Source organism: Rana temporaria, chromosome 11 (assembly GCF_905171775.1).
Source record: "Rana temporaria chromosome 11, aRanTem1.1, whole genome shotgun sequence".
Lineage (NCBI taxonomy): Eukaryota > Metazoa > Chordata > Amphibia > Anura > Ranidae > Rana > Rana temporaria.
The window spans coordinates 105,360,214-105,381,349 of record NC_053499.1 but is presented as its reverse complement, the minus strand read 5'-3'; the positions used below and the strand labels follow the sequence as shown (position 1 = coordinate 105,381,349).

At 44.7% G+C, this 21,136-nt stretch overlaps 1 protein-coding gene across 7 annotated transcripts in view; it reads left to right on the top strand.

Moving 5' to 3' along the window:
• Nucleotides 1-21,136, top strand: part of DUS2 (dihydrouridine synthase 2) — a 901,714-nt gene that overhangs the window by 404,887 nt on the left and 475,691 nt on the right. For 6 of the 7 annotated variants that reach the window (XM_040328788.1, XM_040328789.1, XM_040328787.1 and 3 more), the window contains one exon: nucleotides 3,039-3,086. The exons of the other annotated variant lie outside the window; for it this stretch is intronic. In XM_040328788.1, the coding sequence (XP_040184722.1) occupies nucleotides 3,039-3,086 (48 nt within the window). The remainder of the gene's footprint in view (nucleotides 1-3,038; nucleotides 3,087-21,136) is intronic. 7 annotated transcript variants of the gene reach the window in all.

Here is a 21,136-nt window from a genome sequence, read left to right as displayed (position 1 = left end):
ATGCCTTTCCGCCTCTAAAACTTCTTCCACATCTGCTTTGCAGGGTGGAGGCCAAAGGGATCCCAATGATCCTTGTGACTCCGGATTAGTCCCGGCGCCCCTGGTACGCCGACCTGGTGCGTCTGGTGGCAGACGTTCCCTGGCGTCTACCGCTGCGAGAGGACCTGCTGTCGCAAGGTCCCATACTTCATCCTGCTTTACAGTCGCTGGTTTTAACGGCCTGGCTGTTGAAGGCCAGGTGTTGAGAGACCGAGGTCTGTCGGACTTTCATCTCTCTGTGTGAGGAGATGGGGGTGTTGCCCTCGCTCCTATTCGGTCTCCAGGGTCCTACTGTTCTTACAGCGTGGGGTAGACCAAAAGTTTGCCTTAAGCACAGTTAAGGGGCAGATTTCTGCCTCGGCTGTCTTTTTTCAATGACACCTGGTGGCTCACTCTCTAGTGAGAACTTTTGTGCAGGGGGTTCGGCATGTGGCACCTCCGGTCCGTCCTTCGCTTCCTCCATGGGACTTGAACCTGGTCCTTTCGGCGCTTCAGAAACCGCCGTTTGAGAACATTAGGGAGATTCCCTTGCTCACTTTCTCAGAAGGTGGTTTTCTTGGTGGCTATTACGTCCATCAGATGGGTTTCTGAGCTGGCGGCCTTGTCGTTCAAGGCTCCGTTTCTGGTCTTTCACAAGGATAAGGTGGTGCTGCGTCCGCAGCCTTCCTTTCTTCTTAAAGCGGTTGTATACCCGCATTTGTTTTTTTTTTTTTTTACACCTGAAAAGTAAAAGCATCTTGCTCCGGCGTGTCTTCCGGGTATCGCCGCTCCAGCCAATCACAGCTCGTCACTCCCATGTCGGCGATGTTGTCATTCCGGCAAGGGCCGGCGGCGGCCGGCCCTTTATCCGAGGATCCCCCCTGCGCATGCGCCGCTGCAATCAGCGGTGCATTGCGAGGGGAATATCTCCTAAACCGTACAGGTTTAGGAGATATTCTTTCACCTACAGGTAAGCCTATAATAAGGCTTACCTGTAGGTATAAAGTCAAAAAGTGGGGTTTACAACCACTTTAAGGTCGTTTTCGGCCTTTCATCTCAATGAGGATATTGTGCTCCCATTCTTGTGTCCTCACCTGACGCATCCAAAGGAGACTGCGTTGCATTCCTTGGACGTTTTCCGAGCTCTGCGAGTGTACCTGTCTGCTACTGCTCCTGTCTGACTCAGTTTGTTTCGGTAACTGGTTCTAAGAAGGGCCTGGCAGTCTCGTCGGCCACCATTTCAAGGTGGATCAGGCAGATCGTGATCCAAGCTTATGCCTTGAAGGGACGGGTGCTCCCCTTTCCTGTCACGGTGCATTTGACCAGGGCAATAGGTGCCTCTTGGGCTTTCCGACACCAAGCGTCCGTTTCCCAGGTGTGTAAGGCGGCGAGTTGGTCGTCCGTTCACACTTTCACAAAATTTTACAAAGTTGATGTGAGTCCATCTTCAGATGCTTCCTTCGGCCGCAAGGTTTTGCAGGCGGCTGTTTAAAAGTTGCAACTCCTCCGTTGAGGAGCTCTCAATGCTGTTCCCACCCCTCGTTTTGTTTACACTGATTTGGGACGTCCCACCTTGTCAAGAGAGTGCTGTGTCCGTCCATGAACAAAAGAGAAAAAAAGATTTTTGTATTCACCGTAAAATCCCTTTCTCTGAGTTCATGGATGGACACAGCACAACTTTTTTATGTTTGTAATGCTTCTTGACGAACTGAGCTGCATGATGCAGGGAGAGGGGTTGTACTTAGAGGGACCGCCCCCGGGGCAGCACAGTATAGTTTTTTAATGTGTTTAAACATTTAACCTGTTTTCTGCCTAGTCCTCTTCTGGTTAAAGGCTGAATACCCACTTTGTCAAGAGAGTGTTGTGTCCGTCCATGAACTCAGAGAAAAGGATTTTACGGTGAGTATAAAAATCCTATTTTCTGTTACTGGAGGCACTGCAGTGGAAAGTTATAGAAAATATGATTTTCAGATTTCATTGTATTTTTGCTTAAAGCCCAACTCCAGGGAAATACAAATATAAAATCTACGGAAGGAGGATTAAGGTGTAAATATTTACCTTTACTGCTGTGTCCAGCAGGCTCCCTCCAGTGATACAACCAGTCCCCCCAACAGCTGCTTCTTCCCAGCATACCATACAGGGATATTGGGTCCGATTCACAAAAAAAGTACGCCGGAGTATCTGCTGATACTCCGGCGTACTTTCAAATTTGCCGCGTCGTATCTTTATTTGTAATTCACAAACCAAGATACGACGGCATTTGGCTAAGATCCGACAGGCGTACGGCTTCATACGCCTTCGGATCTTAGGATGCAATACTTTGGCGACTGCTGGGTGGAGTTCGCGTAGTTTTCCGCATCGGGTATGCAAATTAGCTGTTTACGGCGATCCACAAAGGTACGCCCGTTCGACGCATTCTCTTACGTCGTTGCTAGTCGGCTTTTCCCGTCACAAACTTAGGCCTGCTATTTCATGGCTTAGATTTAGACCAGCCATGTTAAAGTATGGCCGTCGTTCCCGCGTCAAATTTTAATTTTTTTTTTTGCGTAAGACGTCCGGGAATACGAAAGTACGTTACGCACATCGCCGTTCAAAAAACACGTTGGGGCGCCGTAATTTCGCGCAAAGCACGGTGGGAAATTTCCTAACGGAGCATGCGCAGAACGTTCGGCGCAGGCTTGCGCCGGACAGCTTTACGCTACGCCGCCGCAAGTTTACAGGCAAGTGCTTTGTGAATCAAGTACTTAGGCCGAAAACTTGCGGCGGTGTAACGTAAACGGGATACGTTACGCCGCCGTAAATATACATGAATCTGGCCCACTGTTCTTGTATGGTACGTGATGATCTATCCACAACATACCTATCCTACAATCTCTCAGGCATGATGAATAATTAACCTTTTGCAGTAAAAGGTGGGACCTGCTGCAAGGGTGGATTTTTTTTTTTTTGGAATTGGACTTTACACAGTAAGTCTCTTATTAATATTTGAAATATTAATTATTATGTACTGTTTGTTTTAGGGTGGCATGGGTGCAGCACTTCTGTCAAGTCCTGAGAAAATTGAGGAAGTAAGTTAACAGTGTGTATATATAGAACTCTTTTTCTGAACAAGAAAAAAAAAATTGTACCGTTTTTAGATTTCTTAACCTATTGGCAACTTCTGTCTAGTTTCTTAAAGCTGCTATTATGTAGATGAGCTGATCTTCTAATTCAGAAACATAGGATATTTTGTTATCTGAGGCAATCCTGATAATTTTACAGAGGGTAAAAAATGCATTCCGGGTTAATGGTGTATATCATGGAATTAATTGACCATTATAGCATTTCTTTAAAGAAAATATAAGCCATAGATGACATTTAGGGGGACATACTAAACAGAATATTGGGATGATTGGATTATTGGCTGCAATACTCAGGACTCTCTCTAGATGTCAGTGTACTTTATACTCACACATACAGTAGGTGTTTGTGATATTGTGTTTTTAGCACGACAGCATCGCGCTGATTCTCGGCGACATGGTGCCGAGATCTCGCCGACATCTCGCACTCACTGGAATAGTGACAGCACATCCCAGCAAGCGCGTCATAGAAGCGACGGGAGATCCGACTTGGATTCCCGCCAATTCTACACGTGTGCGGCGTTTGTTATGAATCCTGAGGGGGAAGTCCCCGCCGGATTTTAAATAAAAATCCGGCATGGGTTCCCCCCTCAGGAGCATACCGGGCCCTTAGGTCTGTTATGGGTTGTAAGGAGAGCCCCCCTACGCCGAAAAAAACGGCGTAGGAGGTCCCCCTATAATCCATACCAGACCCGTATCCAAAGCACGCTACCTGGCCGGCCAGGAAGGGAGTGGGGACGAGCGAGCGCCCCCCCCTCCTGAGCCGTACCAGGCTGCATGCCCTCAACATGGGGGGGTTGGGTGCTCTGGGGCAGGGGGGCGCACTGCGGCCCCCCCACCTCAGAGCACCCTGTCCCCATGTTGATGAGGACAGGGCCCCTTCCCGACAACCCTGGCCGTTGGTTGTCGGGGTATGCGGGCGGGAGGCTTATCGGAATCTGGGAGCCCCCTTTAATAAGGGGGCCCCCAGATACCGGCCCCCCACCCTAAGTGAATGGATATGGGGTACATCGTACCCCTAACCATTCACCTGTAGGAAAAATGTCAAAGTTAATAAACACACCACACAAGGGTTTTTAAAATAATTAATTTTTCTGCTCCGGAGGCTCCCCCTGTCTTCTTTATTAGCTCTTTTACCAGGGGGAGCTTCTTCTTTGACGTCTTCGGGTGGGTGGGGGCCGCCGTCTGGTTCTCTTCCACCGCCGGGGGGGTCGCTTTTAAAAAAGCCCCCACCCCCGGCGGGTTTCCTCCGGTGTCTTCGGCGGGGGGGCTTCTTCTTCCACTATCCCGACGGGTCTTCTCCGCTATCCGGGGGGTCTTCTCAACTCTCCGGGGGTCTCCTTCTATGTTCCCCGCTCTCCGCTGTTGACTCGGCGCACCCCGGTTCTTCCTCTCGCTGTCCGGTGCCTTCTTCTTCCGTGCTGTACGTCTTATTCTCCTTCCATGCTGTGAATTCTTCTTCCGTGCTGTGACGTCATGTTCTTCACTTCTCTTCTTCTCCCGATGTTGACACGTCGCCTTTCCTCGCTGCAATGACGGGTGCGCGGCTTGCATCGGATTTATATAGACCTCACAATCCCATCATGCTCTGGTACCTACCCATGTGATACCTACCCACGTGGGTAGGTATCACATGGGTAGGTACAGAGCATGATGGGACTGTGAGGCCTATATAGGTCCGATGCAAGCGGCGCACACGTCATTTCAGCGAGAAGAGCCGGCGTGTCAACATCTGGAGAAGAGAAGAAGATGACGTCACAGCCCGGAAGAAGAAGAATACGTCATAGCACGGAAGAAGAAGATAGACGTTCAGCGCTGAAGGAGAAGGCACCGGACAGCTGGAGGAAGAACCGGGGTTGCGCCGAGTCAACAGCGGAGAGCGGCGAACATAGCAGAAGACCCCCGGAGAGTGAAGAAGACCCCCCGGATAGCCGAAGAAGACCCCCCCGGATAGTGGAAGAAGAAGCACACCACCCCCCGCCGAAGACGTCGGAGGAAACCCGCCGAGGAGTGGGCGCTTTTATAAAAGCGACCCCCCCCGGCGGTGGAAGAGAACCGGACGGCGGCGAAGAGCGGCCCCCACCCGAAGACGTCAAAGAAGAAGCCCCCCCCTGGTAAACAGAGCTAAAGAAGACAGGGGGCGGCCTCCGGAGCAGACTAATAAATTATTTTAAAAACTCTTGTGTTGTGTTTATTGACTTTAACATTTTTCCTCCAGGTGAATGGGTAGGGGTACGATGTACCCCATATCCATTCACTTAGGGTGGGGGGCCGGTATCTGGGGGCCCACTTATTAAAGGGGGCTCCCAGATTCCGATAAGCCTCCCGCCCGCATACCCCGACAACCAACGGCCAGGGTTGTCGGGAAGGGGCCCTGTCCTCATCAACATGGGGACAGGGTGCTCTGGGGTGGGGGGGCCCCGCAGTGCGCCCCCCTGCCCCAGAGCACCCAACCCCCCCATGTTGAGGGCATGCAGCCTGGTACGGCTCAGGAGGGGGGGCGCTCGCTCGTCCCCACTCCTTTCCTGGCCGGCCGGGTAGCATGCTTTGGATACGGGTCTGGTATGGATTGTAGGGGGACCCCCTACGCCGTTTTTTCGGCGTGGGGGGGGCTCTCCTTACAACCCATAACAGACCTAAGGGCCCGGTATGCTCCTGAGGGGGGAACCCATGCCGGATTTTTATTTAAAATCTGGCGGGGACTTCCCCCTCAGGATTCATAACAAACGCCGCACACGTGTAGAATTGGCGGGAATCCAAGTCGGATCTCCCGTCGCTTCTATGACGACTTTGTCTCTATCGCGGCAAGCCAGCTCGGAGCTGGCTCCCGCGATGGGGCTCGTAGGTGCTCAATCTCGCCGAGAAAGGGAGCGAGATTGACACAATATCGCGTGCACCTACTGTATATGGTAATAACTCTGTTGTTGCTCAAAATATGTTATTTGTTTATGCATTACTTGATACAATGTTGCAAGAACCAGTTGCTAATGTTTAACCACTTCAGCCCCAGAAGAATTTACCCCCTTCCTGACCAGAGCACTTTTTGCAATACGGAACTGCATCGCTTTAACTGACAATTGCACGGTCGCGCGACATTGCACCCAAACAAAATTTAATTTTTTTCCCCCCCCACAAATAGAGCTTTCTTTTGGTGGTATTTGATCACCTCTGCGGTTTTTATTGTTTGCACTATAAACAAAAAAAGAGCCACAATTTTGAAAAAAAAAGCAATATTTTAAACTTTTTGCTATAATGAATATCCCCACAAAATATATAAAAAAAACAAATTTTGTTCTCAGTTTTGGCTGATGTGTATTCTACATATTTTTGGTAAACAAAAATGCAACACGGGTATTCTGAAGTTATATCGTCTAAAAAATAGGGGATAGATTTATGGCATTTTTATTATATATATTTTTTTATTAGTAATGGCGACGATCTGCAAATTTTATCGTGACTGTGACATTATGGCGGACACTTTTGACACTATTTTGGGACTATTGTCATTCATACAGCGATCAGCACTATAAAAATGCACCCATTACTATGTAAATGACACTGGCAGGGAAGTGGTTAAACACTAGGGGGCGATCAAGGGGTTAAGTGTGTCCTATGGAGTGATTCTAACTGTAGGGGGGATTGTCTCCCTAGAACATGACAGAGATCACTGATATTCCACCCATACTCCCCACATAGAAAAATAATTATATGCATATTCTTATCAGAAATAGGTTAAATATGTTCCTAGGTATGTTTTTAACTATGATAGACCAAGTTACAGTAACAGGTTACATAGTTACATAGTAGGTGAGGTAGAAAAAAGACAAAAGTCCATCAAGTCCAACCTATGTGTGTGATTATTTGTCAGTATCGCATTGTATATACTTGTATGTTGCGGTCATTCAGGTGCTTGGCTAATAGTTTTTTGAAACTATCGATGCCCCCCCCCCCACTGAGACCACCACCTGTGGAAGGGAATTACACATCCTTGCTGCTCTTACAGTAAATAACCCTCTACGTAGTTTAAGGTTAAACCTCTTTTCTTCTCATTTTAATGAGTGGCCACGTGTCTTGTTAAACTCCCTTCCATAAAAAAGTTTTATTCCTATTGTGGGGTAACTAGTATGATATTTGTAAATTGAAATCATATCCCCTCTCAATCGTCTCTTCTCCAGAGAGAATACGTTCAGTGCCCGCACTGACTACTAACATAACTATTGTCCCCCAGACCCTTTATTAGCATTGTTACTCTTCTGTGTACTCGCTCCACTGTCCTGCCACTCCTGTTTTTTGTATTGGTGAATGTTTTGAACACTTCCACACACGAGTGAAGTATTAGCGTAGGGTAAAGCATTTCACAGGCTAGGCACACTTACACAGGGTCTCCCAAGATGCCATCACATTTTGAGAGACCCAAAACTGGAACCGAAAAGTTTAACAGTTACAGTTACAAAAAAAAGTGTTAAAAAAAAGTAAAAAATAAAAACACAAAAAAAAAAAAGTTGTTGTTTTATTGTTCTCTCCCTCTCTATTGTTCTGCTCTTTTTTACTGTATTCTATTCTGCAAAGTTTTATTGTCATTATGTTTTTTAATGCTTGCTTTTCAGGTATGTAATTTACTTTACTGTTTTCAGGTATGCCATTCAGCTGTTGCGCGGACTTATTTATCTTGACAGCAACAGCGTTTGCTCCCACGATATATAAAGCCGTGACTCCAGTGCTGTAGGAGGTGATTTCGCCACCACAGTAAAAAAAGAGCATATATGCTGATGCATGGGGGCATTAGGGGTGGAGGAGTGATTTTGCTCCTAATGCCGCGTACATACGGTCGACATTCCTACGGAGGCTTGCCGGTGGAGAAGTCCAACCATGTGTACGCGGCATAACTTTTTTTGCGGGAGGATGCCCCCATGCTTCGGCATATATAAATGGTGCATGTATGCCCATCATTAGAAGTGGGTGGATGAAGGGAGGTATTCTAATGGTGGGCATACCCACTGATCAATCTTTTTTTCGTTCAGCCAACAGGCTGATTACAATACATGTCCAACAAGAACCATCAACGTACTAGTATGTTGCTGGATTTTTGATGGTTATACCAGAATGATGCCTGCAGGTTTAGGTATCATCTTGGTATCATTCTTTTCAGCCAGCGGTCGTCTTTCGTGTAAAAGCAGTCTCAGCGGCTAATTAGCCTCTAGACTGCTTTTACATTTAGTGGGAGGGAATGCCCCCCCCCCCGATATAAACAGCGCCATTGGGAAAGCATTTTATCACACCGATCTTGGTGTGGTCAGATTCTTTGAGGGCAGAGGAAAGATCGAGGGTCTAATAGACCATTTTTTTCAAAAAAGGAGTACCTGTCACTAACTATTGCTATCATAAGGGATATTTACATTCCCTGAGATAACAATAAAAATTTTAAAAAAATAAATAAATGGAAGGAACAGTTTACAAAAAAGCTAAATAAATAATAATAAAAAAAAAACATCCCTGTCCCCCCCTGCTCTTGCGCAAAGGCGAACGCAAGCGTCGGTCTGGAGTCATATGTAAACAGCAATTTTACCATGCATGTGAGGTATCACCGCGAAGGGCAGATCAAGGGCAGTAATTTTAGCCGTAGACCTCCTCTGTAAATCTAATGTGGTAACCTGTAAAGGCTTTTAAAGACTTTTAAAAATGTATGTAGTTTGTCGCCACTGCGCGTTTGTGTGCAATTTTAAAGTATGTCGTGTTTGGTATCCATGTACTCGGCCTAAGATCGTCTTTTTTATTTCATCAATAATTTCGTGTGTTTTAGTGCGTTAAAATAAAAAAAAGTTTATTTTTTCCCCAAAAAATGCGTTTGAAAAATCGCTGTGCAAATACTGTGTGGAAAAACAAAATGCAACACCCACCATTTTAATCTGTAGGGCCTTTGCTTTAAAAAATATATATATAATGTTTGGGGGTTCAACTTAACTTTCTTGCAAAAAAAATATGTTTTTATGTAAACAAACAGTGTCAGAAAGGGCTTTGTCTTCAAGTGGTTAGAAGGGTGGGTGATGTATGACATAAGCTTCTAAATGTTGTGCATAAAATGCCAGGACAATTCAAACCCCCCCCAAATTTTGGTTGGTGGATCCATTTTGGAAAGTAGACACCCCAAGCTATTTGCTGAGAGGCATGTCGAGTCCATGGAATATTTTATATTTTGACACAAGTTGCGGGAAAAATATATATATATTTTTTTTGCGCAAAGTTGTCACTAAATGATACATTGCTCAAACATGCCATGGGCATATGTGGAATTACACCCCAAAATACATTCTGCTGCTTCTCCTGAGTACAGGGATACCACATGTGTGAGACTTTTTGTATATTTGTATTTACTTTTTTCATTTTCAAGAACAAATGAGAGCTGTAAAATACTCAATATGCCTCTCAGCAAATAGCTTGGGGTGTCTACTTTCCATCCGGCACACACATTGCTTTTTGGTGACTCCATATGGATATGTTTTATGTTTTTATGTACTTAGGTGCCGAATGTGCGTTCAGAGCCAATAGGTCCATTTTGTCCTAATAAATATTTTTTATATCTATATTGTGTTTTGGCCTTTAAAGTCCCATTCGGGGGGTTATCTCTCTTTTCGTATATACCAGGGATTTGGCCAACACCACAATTGTTGGATTCAGTAGCACCTCCTCCTATATCTTATTCAATCACTTGGGACAAAAAAAAAAAATATTCAATGGGCTCAACATGCCTTTCAGCAAATAGCTTGGGGTGTCTTCTTTCCAAAATGGGGTCATTTGGGGGGGTTGTGTGCCATCTTGGCATTTTATGGCCTTCAAAACTGTGAGATAGGTAGTGATAGGTAGTGAGGAGTGAAATCAAAAATTGATGCCCTTAGAAATCTTGAAGGCGGTGCTTGGTTTTCGAGGTCCCGTACGCGGCTAGGCTCCCAAAAAGTCCCACACATGTGATATCCCCATACTCAGGAGAAGCAGCAGAATGTATTTGAGGTGAAATGCCACATATGCCCATGGCATGTGTGAGCAATATATCATTTAGTGACAACTTTGTGCAAAAAAAAAACAGTTTGTCATTTTCCCGCAACTTGTGTCAAAATATAAAATATTCCATGGACTCGACATGCCTCTCAGCAAATAGCTTTGGGTGTCTACTTTCCAAAATGGGGTCATTTGGGGGGGTTTTGTGCTATTTTGGCATTTTATGGCCTTCGAAACTGTGATAGGTAGTGAGGAGTAAACTCAAAAAATTGCGCCCGTAGAAATGCTGAAGGCGGTGCTTGGTTTTTGGGGCCCCATACGCGGCTAGGCTCCCAAAAAGTCCCAAACATGTGGTATCCCCATACTCAGGAGAAGCAGCAGAATGTATTTTGGGTTGCAATTCCACATATAACCATGGCATGTGTGAGCAATATATCATTTAGTGACAACTTTTTGTAAAAAAAAAAATATATATATATTTTTTGTCATTATTCAATCACTTGGGACATAAAAAAAAAAATCAATGGACTCAACATTCCTCTCGGCAGTTTCCTTGGGGTGTCTACTTTCCAAAATGGGGTCATTTGGGGGGGGGGGGTTGTACTGCCCTGCCATTTTAGCACCTCAAGAAATGAGATAGGCAGTCATAAATTAAAAGCTGTGTAAATTCCAGAAAATGTACCCTAGTTTGTAGACGCTATAACTTTTGCGAAAACCAATAAATATACGCTTATTGCGATTTTTTTACTAAAGACATGTGGCTAAATACATTTTGGCCTAAATGTTTGACTAAAATTTTGTTTATTCGATTTTTCTTATAACAAAAAGTAGAAAATATCATTTTTTTTTAACATTTTCGGTCTTTTTTTTGTTTATATCGCAAAAAATTAAAATCGCAGAGGCAATCAAATACCATCAAAAGAAAGCTCTATTTATAGGAAGAAAAGGACGCAAATTTCATTTCGGTACAACATTGCATGACCGTGCAATTACCAGTTAAAGCAGCGCAGTGCCAAATTGTACAAATACATTGGGTCCTTTTAGCTGCATAAAGGTCTGGGTCTTAAGTGGTTAAACCTCATTTGCCATGTAGTTGCCCACTCCATTCATTTGTTCAGATCTTCTTACAAGGTTTCCACATCCTCCGGAGAAGTTTTTGCCCTGCTTAGCTTAGTGTCGTCCACAAATACAGAGGTTGAACTGTTTAACCCATCTTCCAGGTCGTTTATGAACAAAATCAATAGGATCGGTCCCAGCACAGAACTCTGGGGGACCTCACTTCCCACCCCTGACCATTCCGAGTATTTCCCATTTATCACCACCCTCTGAACTCGCCCTGTAGCCAGTTTTTAATCCATGTACTTGCCCTATGGTCCATGCCAATAGACCTTATTTTGTACAGTAAACGTTTATGGGGAACTTTGTCAAATGCTTTTGCAAAATCCAGATACACCACATCTACGGGCCTTCCTTTATCTAGATGGCAGCTCACCCTCCTCATAGAAGGTTAATATCCATGTGGAAGTAAAATATATTTTAAATATATTTTAAAAAAACATTCTTAATATATTTTTCTTAAATATATTGCCATATATTTGAAATGCTACAAATTTGGCCAGATTCAATATATTTCAAAAATATATTTCAATATATATGTGAATATATTGGAATATTGGAATGCATTGTGAATATATTCAGAAATATATTGCTAAATGCATTCAGAAGTACATTTCACATATATTTCTGAATACATTCACAATGCATTCCAAAATGCACTTTGTATTTTTTTAAATTTTGCATTCAGAAGTACATTTACATTTATATTTAAAATATATTTTAAAAAACATTCTTAATATATTTTTCTTAAATATATTGCCATATATTTGAAATGCTACAATTTTGGCCAGATTCAATATATTTCAAAAATATATTTCAATATATTTGTGCATATATTTTGGAATGCATTGTGATATATGTTGCAAATCTATTCATAAATATATGTTAAATGTACTTCTGAATGCATTTAGCAATATATTTGTGCAGCCATAAATATATTGCTAAATGCATTCAGGCGCTGAAACGCCTGAAAACTGCCTCAGTGTGAAAGGAGTCTAACAGATGCAGCTGAGTAAATAAAACTAACAAAATTAAGCATGTATAAAAACATCAAAATATTGTAGACTTTTCAAAAATCTGTATAAAAATCAACATCTTGCCTACAACTTGCCTTATTAGTTCAGACTACTACCAGACTGAGCAAGATAAAATCTCATTTTGACACAACAGTCAAATTGGCTTAAAGTCTACATGTCAAAGCTGATGTTTTCATAGGGTCTAACTGTACCCACTTCTCTCCATCTGTCAGCCGCTTGGAGGCACTGCCTTAAGGCCGGATTCACACTAGTGCGGTGCAAATTTCAGCTCTCTTATCTCTGCAGTGAGATAAGAGAAGTGTTCAGCAGATCCATTGCGTTTTAGCTGCAGATTAGGAGACCTGGGAGAGGGGAGGGGGAGGGGGGAAGTGTATTGAGCTGAATGAGACAAATCCTGAGGAGAAATTAACACATCTGCAAATCAGCTGCGTACCCATAGAAGATAATGGGCCTGAATTCGCACCTGAGCCGCACCGCAATGCCTAAAATACGCACACGTTTTTTCTGCAATGCGAATGCATCGCACATATGTGAACCAGCCTCATTGAAAACAATGTATTTAGAAATGTTCTGCGTATTGGATGCGGTTTAAGCCGCACTCAATTCACATAGGTGTGAATCCGGCCTTAAAGTTACTTTTTAGTGAAGTGGTTGTAAAGACACAAGGGTTTTTACCTTCATGTATTCTATGTATGAAGGTAAAAAAAAACTTCTGTGTGCAGCAGCCCCCCTATACTTACATGAGTCCCCTCCGATGTCCACGAGAGCCTTGTCTCTCCAGGGACTTGCACTGCTGATTGGCTTTCTGTAGCGGTGGGAGCTATTGGCTCCCGGTGCTGTCAATCACAGCCAGTGAGCTAATTAGGAGATGGCCAAGGCAAGGCTTAGTGTGTGATTGGACACACAGAGCTCTGGTTCAGGAGCACTGGCATGGGACCTGAGAAGAGAAGGATCTGAGCTGCTCTGTACAAAAACCTTTACACAGAGCAGGTAAATAGGAGTAGGACATGTTTGATATTTAAAAAAAAAAGACAACGTTTTAATCTTTCGGTACCAAAAGAAAACCTACCTGTTTAAGGCCTTGAGTACGACACTTGACAAAAAGATGAGTTCAACTCTTCAGACGGGACAGAAGGTGATGCACACGATACACCCACACAGGATGAACTTCCACCATCATTCTTCAGTGCAATTAGCTGCGCTCTTGTGGTTTTCAAAGTATCCATTATGCCAGGCAAATCTATGGAAATGCATAAAAACTTTTTAAGTAACATAATGGCCTATTTTCTCACTATATCCATTCATTTCATTTGTTAGAAATTGATGACTTGTGGAAAAATGTACTTTAACATGATTAGAGGGTTTCCTCCAGTCTGCTGCTGACCCCCCCCACTAGATCAAAAATATTCCAGGAGGGTTTCTCCCAAGGTAAAAGTAAGGATGTTCCACAAAACAAAAATCCTACTTGTGCATATAGTATGTAGTTACCTCAGTGCACTCACTGATACTATAATGAATGTAGTACAGTAAACTCCCAGTTGCCCAACGATCCCCATTGGTACTGTTGTTTCTGGTTGCTTGAGAGCTAATAGTAACTCTCAAGCATCCATCTCCCATGGCACCTGGACCCCCTCCCACTTAGCAGCTAAAGGGGGTAGGGCTTGGGGGCAGGGTTTTACCACTCCAAATTCACATGTGAATGAGCCTTAAAAGTGCTATTGCCAAATGCAACTAAGGGCTCATTCACACGTGCGGTATGCAATGCTCCAATGCGCCTCTGATAAATTCTGCAAGGTGGTGAGGAGGCAAAATGTGAACACCAATAATTGCAGTGAAAGGCACGTGATTGAAGCGCGGTAGTACGGCAATTATAGGTTTTAGTCAGGTGGGAGGAGGCAACATTGGAAGACACTGTTCCCTGTGATCTTTGACTTCTCCCATGTTGTTCAGGTAGATCTCCACCTCTCTAAGGTTGCCTAACTCTGCCTTAAAACACTGTAGAATGAAAGGGCAAATGATTGGTCAAACAGAAAATAAAGTTAAAAAAAAAAAAATAACAAAGGCAGCAGTACTGGTGGAATAACACACAATAAATAGATAAAAAAATGAAAAGACTGCGCCAATATAAAAAATGCAATTAAAATAAAAAAAAATCACCAATACCAATTCACATTGAAATATTGGCATCCAGGGGCTGATATACCAAAAATGGTGCACAATAATTAACCAAAACAAAAAATCAGAGTGCACAGAAAAATTAGTATATAAATTCACAAAATGAATGTCCAATTATATGTATAAACAATGAGAGGTTAATACGCCAAATCGGTGATCCCAAAATTGTATGCCAACAGCACACAATTGGCAAAGCAAACCTCAAAAGTTCTTAAAGCGGGGGTTCACCCTTAGAGGGCACTTTTTAGCCTTAGATTCCTGCTCGTTTTGTCTAGGGGAATCGGCTATTTGTTTTAAAATATGAGCAGTACTTACCCGTTTACGAGATGCATCCTCTCCGTCGCTTGCGGGAATGGGCGTTCCTTCTTGATTGACAGTCTTCCGAGAGGCTTCCGACGGTCGCATCCATCGCGTCACGATTTTCCGAAAGAAGCCGAACGTCGGTGCGCAGGCGCAGTATAGAGCCGCACCGACGTTCGGCTTCTTTCGGCTACGAGTGACGCGATGGGTGCGACCGTCGGAAGCCTCTCGGAAGACTGTCAATCAAGAAGGAACGCCCGCTCCCGAAGACCCATACCCGGAAGCGACGGAAGAAGATGCATCTCGAAAACGGTAAGTACTGCTCATATTTTAAAACAAATAGCCGATTCCCCTAGACCAAACGAGCAGGAATCTAAGGGGAAAAAAAGGGAAACATTTTTTTTTTTTAATAAATGGGTGAACTCCCGCTTTAATGATATCGCCACAAAACTCAAACACTGATGACCAAATGAATAATAAAGGATGATGCAGATATGATGATCAGATACAGTGCCAGTTGAATGCGGTGATATAAAAAAACGGAAGGTGCCACCACCATAATTAAGTTGTCCGCTTACCAAAGGCAAGTTGTCTCAGTTGTCGGTTTTCTTCTTCCAAGTGCTTATTCCGGTTTTCCATTCGCCAGTTGTCAGTCTTGGTCAGGTGCTTTGACAGCGGGTGGAGGCCCATCTGTCAGAATCCCCCAAAAAAATAAAAAATTAGCTTTCCACCTCCACACACACACACACCACAGACACCGCTAATCTCTTTCTGCACAATTTATTTGATGGCAGCTGAATGTAAACAGCAGGTAGTGGGGGAACCATAGCCAGACTGCCATTGGCTGTTTCAATTTTAAAATTAGGCTGACTATTGCGCCCCGTTCCCAATGCCTGCTGTCAATCAACAGAGGAAGACCTGAAGAAGAATGTTCTCCTTCAAATCCTCTCCTTTGCTGATTGACAACAGGCAGTGGGCGGGTGCAATAGCCCACTAGCTATTGGCTACTGCAATTTAAAATAGTCAATAGCAACCTAGCTATTGATTTCCCTGCTATCTGCTCTTTTTTCCTGTATTCTGACAGTGGACAGTGGCTGTTAGAATACAAAAAAGGCCTAGGTGTCAACTGATATCAGGCTACTTCTGGGGCAGCTGAATGTAAACAGAATATCAGTACCTCATATTGTTATCGGCCTGAAAGGTGGCCCATAATTGGTATCTGTATGGAAAAATCCATATCTGTTGGCACCTAGTAGCAGGGAAGATAATATGCAAAAGGAGAGGGAGACATAAAACATTGGTAGCACTGTGCCCTGACATTATGCTGCATGGAGAGTGGATATAGAATGGAAGCCGTATAATATTATATGGAGCAATGTGCACTGAACGTATGCTACACAGTTACTGGATATAACATGGAAGCCATACATATTATATGCAGCAATGTGCACTGAAAGTATGCTACACAGTTACTGGATATAACATGGAAGCCATACATATTATATGCAGCAGAGTGACATGCTGTGGAAGAGGAGCTCTGTAATATTACATTACTGTTCACATGCTGCATGGTAACTGTATGGTAACTGGGAAGGTGAATGCACACAGCATGAGAACTATTCAGCAGGAAATAGACAAATACAACTTAACTCATACACCAGACTTTCACAATTCTAATGTTATTTGATAGAAGACATACCTTTAATCCAGGAGAATACATCCAGCAGAATACAGAGAGCGTCTCCATCATGCCATGCTTTCCTTTTCAGACTAGGCCTTACAGGAAGTGAGAGGTGAATGTTCACCCCTCTGGTTCCCACTGCTCACTTCCTGTCTTCCTGTATTATGATTGAAGTCTGTCTGTTTGAAGAGTTTTTCCCAGGGCAGGATTTACATATTAGAAGATTGAAGGCACAGAAATCACAGACAAACATCCCAATAAAAGGAATGAGAAAAAAGAAATGAGAAAAATATTTATATTTATACATGTAAGTAAGTGATGGGAGAGGCATTCTATATATATATATATATATATATATATATATATATATATATATATATATATATATATATATATATATATATATATATATATATATATATATATATATATATATATATATATATATATATATACACACTGTATCTTCATTCTGATATATATGTGTGTGTGTGTGTGTGTGTATATATATATATATATATATATATATATATATATCAGATATACTCTGTGTGTGTATGTATGTATATATGTGTGTGTGTGTATGTATATATATATATATATATATATATTATATACACACACATATACACATATATACTGTGTATATACACACAAGAATGCAGCTCTCATCACTTACATATTTATCTTCCAGCCCAGCCTAGTATTGGCCCATGACAACAGTGCAGCTTGGGCAGAAATATGACATTTAAAGCGAAGTTCCACCCAAAAGTGGAAGCTCCACTTACTTGCCTCTCCCCCCCCCCTACTTTGCCACATTTGCCACCTTTCGGGGGAGGGGAGCAAATTCCTGTTTTTGACAGGTACCTGTCCCCACTTCCGAGAAATCTCGCTGCGGCAGATGCGTTTCCGATGCTTTTCTGCATGCGTGTTTTTGATGCATTCCAGGGCATGTTTGGTGTGTTTTTAAAGCATTCCAGTGCATTTACCCCTCTTTTTTTCTTAACCTTAGATAAGGACATGTGTGTTCCAGTGCGTTCTAGTGCGTTTTTGATGTGCTTTACAGTGTTCCAGTACAGTCCAGTGCAGGCAAAATGCAGCATGCTCTACTTTTTTTCTGGAACTGCAGGCACTGGTGTGAATTATGCCATTGAAAACCATATAACCTACTTTCCACGCAGAAAAAAACGCACTGGACTGCATGTGGTGTGAATTGGCCCCTATAGGGAATGGCAGCAGCAGCACCCGAGAGCCAATGGAGACATTGGCTGGGGTACCAACATTGCTGGATTCCAGGACAGGTAAGTGTCCTAATATTAAGTCAGCAGCTGCAGTATGTGTACAGTATGGGGGTTATTTACTAAAGGCAAATCCACTTTGCACTACAAGTGCAAAGTGCACTTGAAATTGCACTGAAAGTGCACTTGTAAGTGCAGTCGCTGTAAATCTGAGGGGTAGATCTGAAATGAGGGGAAGCTCTGCTGATATTATCATCCAACCATGTGCAAGCTAAAATGCTGTTTTTTTATTTTCCTTTCTCCCCTCGGATCTACAGCGACTGCACTTCCAAGTGCACTTTCCTTGCAATTTCAGGTGCACTTTGCATTTGTAGTTTGCACTTGTAGTGCAAAGTGGATTTGCCTTTAGTAAATAACCCCCTTTGTGTAGCTGCTGAGTTTTAATTTTGTGCTGGGGAGAACTTTAATATCCCAATTCCTTTTATTTGGCTGCTGGATATACCCTTCGGCAGGTACTAAGTCCAAACAATGGACTGGACTTAGTATAAAAAGAATATACAGTATATATACTATATTGCCAAAAGTATTAGGACACCTGCCTTTACACGCACATGAACTTTAATGGCATCCCAGTCTATAACAGATTCAATTCCTCTGGGAAGGCTGTCCTATCAGGGCCGATCCTGTGCGGGTGCACTGGGTGCCCGGCACCCGGGCAACCCAGAGGGGAGAGGCGCCGAGGTGTCAGACTGTCAGAGGGCTTCCCTCCCTCCTCCTCTCCTTGATCCGTGCGTTGCCAAAGCTTCGTTATGTGTAGCAAACACACGCACAGTGAGTGACAGTAGCATTGTTGTTAGGAGCGCCAGGAGGAGCCGCAGCCGCCCACTTACAATTTTCTTCTTGTTGTGGCTTCACTCCGAGCGGCGCGTCAATCGCCTGTCTCGGAGGAGGTCGCGGACTACAACTCCCAGAAGCCACGGCGGCGGTGACGGCCGCCGCTGTGGCTTCTGGGAGTTGCAGTCCGTCCGGCGATTGACGCGCCGCTCGGAGTGAAGCCACAACAAGAAGAAAATTGTAAGTGGGCGGCTCCTCCTGGCGCTCCTAACAACAATGCTACTGTCACTCACTGTGCGTGTGTTTGCAAATTGCTAGCGTGCTGAGAGTCTTCCTCAAGGAAGGAGAGGAAAGAAATATGTTTGAATCTGTTTTTTTTTTTTTGCTGCAGGGGTCTGCCTGGGCACGCTGCTTGCTGCAGTCAGTGCATGTAATTGACCCTAGCACATGAGCATCGCCATCACACCCCCCCCCCCCCCCAACAATGGAGGAGGCCATGCAACCTGCAGGGAGGAGAACCTGTCTTGCTGAGCTGGCAGCTGCCATTGGACCATGGCTGAGGTGAGAGACCCTGACTCCCACATGATCATTCTATTTATTTCCCCCCCCTGCTGGGAGCTACCTATTACCTGCGGGTCCTGCTGGAAACTAGCCATGGCCTACAGGCCAGCAGGACCCACAGGTCCACGGCCAGCCCCCAGCAGGACCCACAGGTCCGCGGCCAGCTCCCTGCAGGACCCACAGGTCCGCGGCCAGCTCCCTGCAGGACCCACAGGTCCGCGGCCAGCTCCCTGCAGGACCCACAGGTCCACGGCCAGCTCCCTGCAGGACCCACAGGTCCGCGGCCACCTCCCAGCAGGACCCACAGGCTGTAGGTCCTGCTGGGAACTGTCTGCGGACCTGTGGTTCCTGCTGGCCGCTGACCTGTGGTTCCTGCTGGCCCCTGACCTGTGGGTCCCGCTGCCCCCTGACCTGTGGGTCCCGCTGCCCCCTGACCTGTGGGTCCCGCTAACCACTGACCGCACCAGTTGACACCAACCCTAGCGATGCCACTGCTTGTGTGTGTGTCTCGCACATCGCAAGCTTTGGTCTGAAATTCCTGGCAGCACTGTAACAAAGTCCCGCCTCCTGTGAGATAGACGGAACACCGATCCAATGCAGTAAAATTGAATCAGTGTGACGTGTATCATAGAAGCCACAAGCTGGTCTAGGAGGCGGGACTTTGCTACAGTGGATGCCCGGGACATTCAAATCCAAGCGCTGTGACAGCAGGAGATCGTCGCTGCTCTGTTTGATCCTGGAGCACTGACAGGCTGCAATTGGCACCGATGAGCTGGATTTGGTGGGCACTGGTAGGCTGCATTTGATGCCATGATTTCTTGTATAATTTCCGCAGTCTCTGACCATCTCTTGTATAATTTCCGCAGTCTCTTACCATCTCTTGTATCATGCCTGCAGTCTCTGACCATCTCTTGTATCATGTTTTCAGTCTCTGACCATCTCTTGTATCATACCTGCAGTCTCTGACCATCTCTTGTTTCATGTCTGCAATCTCTGACCATCTCTTGTTTCATGTCTGCAGTCTCTGACCATCTCTTGTTTCATGTCTGCAGTCTCTGACCATCTCTTGTTTCATGTCTGCAGTCTCTGACCATCTCTTGTTTCAGGTCTGCAGTCTCTGACCATCTCTTGTTTCATGTCTGCAGTCTCTGACCATCTCTTGTTTCATGTCTGCAGTCTCTGACCATCTCTTGTTTCATGTCCGCAGTCTCTGACCATCTCTTGTTTCATGTCTGCAGTCTCTGACCATCTCTTGTTTCATGTCTGCAGTCTCTGACCATCTCTTGTTTCATGTCCGCAGTCTCTGACCATCTCTTTTACCATGTCTGCAGTCTCTGCCCATCTCTTGTATCATGTCTGCAGTCTCTGCCCGTCTCCTGTACTATGTATGTAGTATGTCTGTGGGCTCTTTCTACCAGACTCTCTAACAGAAGCCCTCTCTGTGTCCATCAGAGACGCCCCCTCCAGGTCCCATTAGTGTACTCTCTTCCTGTAATTTGTTTATTGTTAAGAGATCATTGGAGGATCCCAGGATAATGAAGACTTCTTAAGGGAGCATCTCTGAGTCGTTGCCATAGAAACATTTGTAACGGGGAGGAGTTAGTAAGATGACCACGCCCATGTGGGGGCGCCAGAAATATTTCTTCACCCAGGCGCCTGTGACCCTAGGATCGGCCCTGTGTCCTATGGGAATGTTTGACCATTCTTCCAGAAGCACATTCATCCCAAAGGTGTTCTATCAGGTTGAGGTCAGGACTCTGTGCAGGCCAGTCAAGTTCCTCCACCCCAAACTCGCTCATCCATGTCTTTATGGACCTTGCTTTGTGCACTGGTCCAAATCATTTGGTGGAGGGGGGATTATGGTGTGGGGTTGTTTTTCAGGGGTTGGGCTTGGCTCCCTAGTTCCAGTGAAGGGAACTCTTAAAGCGTCAGCATACCAAGACATTTTGGACAATTTCATGCCCCCAACTTTGTGCGAACAGTTTGGGGACGGCCCCTTCCTGATCCAACATGACTGTGCACCAGTGCACAAAGCAAGGTCCATAAAGACACTGATGAGGGAGT